Below are 5,755 nucleotides of genomic sequence, written 5' to 3'. Positions count from 1 at the left end.
GGATGGATGGATGGATGGATGGATGGATGGATGGATGGATGGATGGATGGATGGATGGATGGATGGATGGATGGATGGATGGATGGATGGATGGACAGTCACTCTTACAACCAACTCTCCTTGGCATCAGTCGTGGTGATCATATAAATAATGCTTCTTTCTTGTAATATGCTAATGAGTCAGAGTGAATGGCTCTATACTGGTACTGATCCAACCCTCCAAGAGGAACAAAACAACAAAAGGCCTCCTACTTGCATGAATGCATCCATACATCTCTCTCTGTAACGGCACTCAGCATCTAGAAATATCTCACTCCGCTGTCTTTGTTCAATGCAATACACTTGACGGAAAGCTTTATGATTTTGATTCAAATTTGTACCACTTGATTGAAAATTTGCAACATGCTGAGAACGAGCATTTGCTCCAAACACTTGAGTAGCAAGTGATTTGATTGAAGTGCAGACCTTCTATTTTTTTTTTTTTTTTGTAGTTTTGAGCCTTTGGCTTTTGCCTGCAATCTTCTTTTTCCATACATGTTAGCGAGTTTCGAGGGAAACTGAAAATGCAAACTCTACACTGAAAGGCTTACCAACTTTCTACTACTCAGATTGTGTTAAAGCAACACTGCACATTAATTGGACTTGCTTGAATAATGGAAAGAAAAAAACAAATACAGGTGTGTTTGTTTTAAGAATACTGAGACTTGGTGTTAATAGGAACTCAGGATGAACACACATCCGTGCGAACAAACATTGCATAGAAACAAATTAAAAATCAGCTTCATTTGTGCCATTAGCACTTAATGTTTTTTTTTTGTTTTTTTTCCAGCTATCTCTCTCACTGCGCCATCTGCATGCACAGATTTGGAGCGAGTCTGTTTGCTGATGAAGAATAATCAGAATCATATAAGACGGGTTGTGATGAAGCCTGTGTTGCTGGTGTGAGGCCGGAGCCATCTATAAAGAGACAACCCTCACATGAGAAATGTGTTTCTGTAATGAGCTCCAGCAGGAGGGCCCAACATTATGAAACATCAACAAACAGATCGGATTTGGGTGAACTCCCGGGAGCACACACACGCAAGGAGCAAAAAGGGGGTGGGGGGGGGAGGGAATGGTTGGTGGCTGCACAAAATTTCATAAAGTCACATCATCATCATCATCTGCCCTGTCTTATAGGTCCTAATGAGATAAGTGCTCTTTTTCAAATCGCCGTGGCCAATACAAGCATAAGCGCAGAGGGGGAAAAAGAGGCTTATATGCTGGGGATGTGAGTGGGCTCTCCTTCTTACTCAGTTATTGACGTAAGTAAACAGTTTACACAAGCAGAGGTACCTCCCAGATGTGAGGGATTTGACAGCAGAGTGGCAGACAACAAGTGCTTACCGTCACAAATTAGTCAAATGGGGATGGATGGAGGAATGGATGGATTTATGGATGGATGGACGGACACACAAACTTATCATGTGTGAATTAATATGAATCTGCGTCACAAAGCGAGGCTAAAAATATCCACTCATAAACGTATGCTACAATGAACCCACGATGCAACCGTACAGCTAATTGTTTTTATCTGTTGTGTCTAAAAATAGCATCTTGTGATTCCCTGTTCATACATCCCCAAGCATTTCCTACAAATACCTCCCAGGTGAAGAAGAACATCTGGCAGAGGTTTACGTCTACAATTTACCTAAAACATGTTATATATAGATATACATATATATCTATATATAATTAGATTAGGTATTCTCTGCAACACTTTAACACATCATTCACTTAGCAGAGCCCTGGATTTCAGCCTCCCCTCATGAACATAAATTGCCTAATTAACAGATAAATACGAAACCTGCTTATCAAATTTCACATCCGCTTAGGTTCAAATAAAGACCAACAAATGTTAAATATGCAGTGACACTAAAAGGGCTCATAACATCATGTGTTTTTAAACAGTGAAATTGCCGGTGCAGACAGTGTTACTTAACATGGAGACCTCATTTGCCAGCTGTATGCAATTATGTTTTTCACAATAACAGAGGGACAGCTGGAAATTCACTGGATTACAAAAAGATTTCATTCTCTGAGAGAGCTTTTTTTTTTTACATCTTATTTGATTTTGAAATGACTGAACGTGTTCTATCTGCAGACATAATATCTCATAATATATAACTTAAACCAGATGTACAAAATAACTTTATTTTATACAACTGGAAATTGTATTCAAGTCAAATAGGGTTAACCAGTTTTTGCTGTTTGTTAAATGCCCAACACAGTCATTTTTAGGATAATTACAATTACTTTCTTTGAAATAAAACGTTTAATTACATGTTTATTACCAGGCATTTAAACAATTACGGAAAGCCCAGGTGACTGAAATATTTTTCAGTCCCAGAATTGAGTTAAATGAAGGCACAACTGTGAACGCAATGTAAGGCAAAACCTAAACAGACTGCTTTCTGGTGAGTCATCATGTGAAACAAAAGAAATTAGTCAAGATATCAGAAGGAGAATTGTGGACTTACACAAATTCGCTTTATCTTTGGATGCAATCTGCAGACACCTGAAGTGGCAATGTTCACCTCAAAGCAAGTATAAGCCACAAGGAAATGTCCATTCCTCATATAATTTAAGAAAGAGACAGGTTCACAGTGGATTTTACTACAAAATGTGTGTTATTCACAGTGGAACACATTCTGCACCAACATGCGTTGGAAGGTCACTCAGAGAGTAAGAAGCCATTACTTCATAAGCAACTTAAATGCAAGATTACAGTTCCAAAAAAGCTCAAGGACAACGACCTTAAAGTCTAAAGTAACTGTTTGATACTAATGCCTGTTGGAGGAAAAACAGGGAAGCCTGACAACACCATCCAAACTGTCTGGGAGTGGCAGCATCATGTTGTGAAGATGCTTTGTTGCAGGATGGACTGTTGCACTTGGCAACATCTCACACATTAGCCAAAAAGTTGCACACAAATTGCTTTTCCACGTGGACAGTGTGCCAAAGTATACCACAGTATTACTTACAAAAGTCCAATAAGGGCAACAAAATTAGTGTTTTAGAGTAGCGAATGAAAAGGTGTGCGCAAGCAAAACAGTATACAAATCAGATTTAGTTGCACTAGGTTTGTCTGGAGGAATGAGCCAAAATTCCAGCAAACTATTATGAAAAGCCCCTTTAAAGGAATAACACAAATATTCTATCCAAGTCGTGGCTCAAGACGAGAGGAGCTGCCAGCAAGCAGCACAGTTTAAAAGGTAATTCTAGCAAATAATGAAATATATGCAAACTTATGAACCTGGAGGGAAAAAAATAATCTAGAATTATATCTTATTGATTAATCTGGCATTTATTAAATACAATTAATATTTCAGAAGTCCTAAATGACCTGAAACATGAAACATATTGAGAATCAAATTATGTGCGACTTTTTAAACAGTGCAAATGTGTAAAAATGTAAATATCTGGTTTCAACTTGATGTCATTGCGAAATTCAAAAGTGCCCTGTTTTTAAATTAGAAGGATGCTGGTCAGAGCAGATGTCCTTCTGACTTTCCAATGGAAAAATGTTGTTTTCAGATTGACCCGCTATGTTTATCTCTGCTTCTTCATAAGTCTGGGAGTCATTCTTTTACATATAATTTAAAAGACAGTCAACGCTTTTTAAAACGTCTGTCCTTTGATCTGAAAAGACAAAAAGATGTCACCGATACTTTGATCCAGAAGTCTTTGCGGCATAATTGTCAGAATGAGAGAACAGGGGGGAACAAGAAGAGAGCCTCACCTCAATCCACTGCCCATTGTTCTGCACCATGAGCACGACACAGGGGTCTGACTTATTCAGCGTGTCTCGGTCCAGCAGAGCTTTGCAAGACACACGCAGCTCAACTTTGGAGACACAGGTAGCCGGACCGCTCAGGCTGGTCGCGGGGGAGGTCGCCTCCTGAACTTCATTCATCGCGGCTCAAGACGAGAGGAGCTGCCAGCAAGCAGCAAAGCAGTGTGATGTGAAACTGTTGGTAATAGGTCCAGGAGGGAGAAGAGAAGATCAAGCGATTGGCAGCAGGAGCTCAGCACAGACTTGGCACACTCACAGGAGACAGGACCCTTTGGGCTCGGTGCAGATGTCACACAAAAACAAAAAGAAAAAAAAGAAACAGGGATTCTTGCAGAGTCCCAGGAGAGTAAACCAAAGCAGAGTTGTTATGACTGTCTGTCAGAGTTATTGTCTTGTGAGGAATCTCACCTCACCTCTCTTGCGATGTGAAGTTGGCAGGGTTGGATATTAGACATCTGGGTCAGATTCCTGCAAAGATTGAGTTATTTAAAAAAAAAAAGAAAAGAAAGAAAAAGAAAAGCCAACCTGACTGCATTTAATATCAGCATTAAAAAGGGAAGAGTCGATCTGAATCACAGTCCTTTCTATTGAGATGCATGAACGAAATAAGACATCGTACAAAATGTTACAGAATGAGAAAGCAAACTCCAACATACATCTATAAAGAGGGTCAGTGGTTTTCCGTTCTCTATAACAGATAGATAAAAGCAGATTAAAAATGCAGATTATCTGGGCTTTTTTTTTTGTTTTGTTTTTTTCATTTCCCAAACAAAAATATATACCACCCCCGAGTTTTTTTGTTTTTTTTTTTACAAATGTCAATAGCAGATGCCTAGTGTATGTTTCCGTAAGCAAAGGGATTGAATATGTGAGAACGGGCTGAAATGTATCCTCCACAAAGTGACACAAATGAGCTGCAGGTTTGCCTTCCAGCACCACGGACAGTGGCAGCGGCGATGTTCGAAACACTCGAGCATTTCCAACAACACTCGGCCCAAACTTTAAACTCGACAAGGCAGCAGGTATCATGAGATTTAAAATGCGACCTCCTCTGTTTCATAGAGCGAAACTTTGACTATGTTAACGAACAAAGAAATGCAAGTCCAGTGAACAAAAGCTCTTGAGCGCTTAGTTAATAATTCATCACCGATCGATTAACTCTAAAAACCTACATTCTTGTGAAAACAGGTCCAGTCAAGGTTAATGCAAAACGATTGATCCCACATTTTCTCCTTCAAACACAGACAGCCTATTTCTACTAATAAAAATCATCACTGACTGAGTGATCATTCATTTTAAAACAACCTCCAGTTTTACGGGAAAACACGTCAATAACAACAAACTCAGCGGGAAATCTCCCCCCCTACCTGCTGTTGTTCTTTTACTCCCGAAAGAAAAATAACACTTGTTTAATCCGCTCTAACAAAAAAAAAAAAAAAAAAAAAAAATTGGTTTCCGTTTTCTTTTTTCTTCTTCTGCTCTCTCCTCCGAAACTCATTGGCTCAAGCGTGGAGGAGGGAGTGGGCTCGGCTCTGAGAGGAAGAGAGAGGAAGATGGGGAAATGGAGAGAGTCCAGCAGCCGCTGTGATGTTTACGGGTTGGCTTTTAGCTGGGACGCGATTATTTCAGTTCAAAACCCGAGTCCATAAAAGGAGGAGGAGGAGCGGAAGAGGTGGGGAAGGGGACAAGTCTGTGGAAGTGCAACACAGAATGACATCTGATAGCTCACACAAAGCTCTAAACCAGAGGAAGATCTGTGCAAAGCGTTTGAACGCATTAAAGCTGTGACCCATGAAGAAATCCATAAAATATCATCCCCGCTCCCTCTCTCCCCTCAAGTTGATCTCTGTTGCAAATGGGACTTTAATTATAGATTCAGACTAATATGCCTGCCAGATATTTCTCCAACATCAGCATGTTA

General features: G+C 39.9%; 1 protein-coding gene across 1 annotated transcript in view; it reads right to left on the bottom strand.

The window, feature by feature from the left end:
* Window positions 1-5,452, bottom strand: part of cpne7 (copine VII) — a 44,639-nt gene extending 39,187 nt beyond the window's left edge. Inside the window, exons 1-2 of the mRNA XM_008405328.2 lie at window positions 5,202-5,452; window positions 3,781-4,302 (exon numbers count right to left, since the gene is read on the bottom strand). Of these exons, the coding sequence (XP_008403550.1) occupies window positions 3,781-3,954 (174 nt within the window). The 5' untranslated portion in view covers window positions 3,955-4,302; window positions 5,202-5,452. The remainder of the gene's footprint in view (window positions 1-3,780; window positions 4,303-5,201) is intronic.
* Between the last annotated feature and the right edge of the window lie 303 nt (window positions 5,453-5,755).

Source organism: Poecilia reticulata, linkage group LG3 (assembly GCF_000633615.1).
Source record: "Poecilia reticulata strain Guanapo linkage group LG3, Guppy_female_1.0+MT, whole genome shotgun sequence".
Taxonomy (NCBI): Eukaryota; Metazoa; Chordata; class Actinopteri; order Cyprinodontiformes; family Poeciliidae; genus Poecilia; species Poecilia reticulata.
Note: the sequence above shows the minus strand (reverse complement) of the source record. Positions and strands in the feature narration are given on the sequence as shown.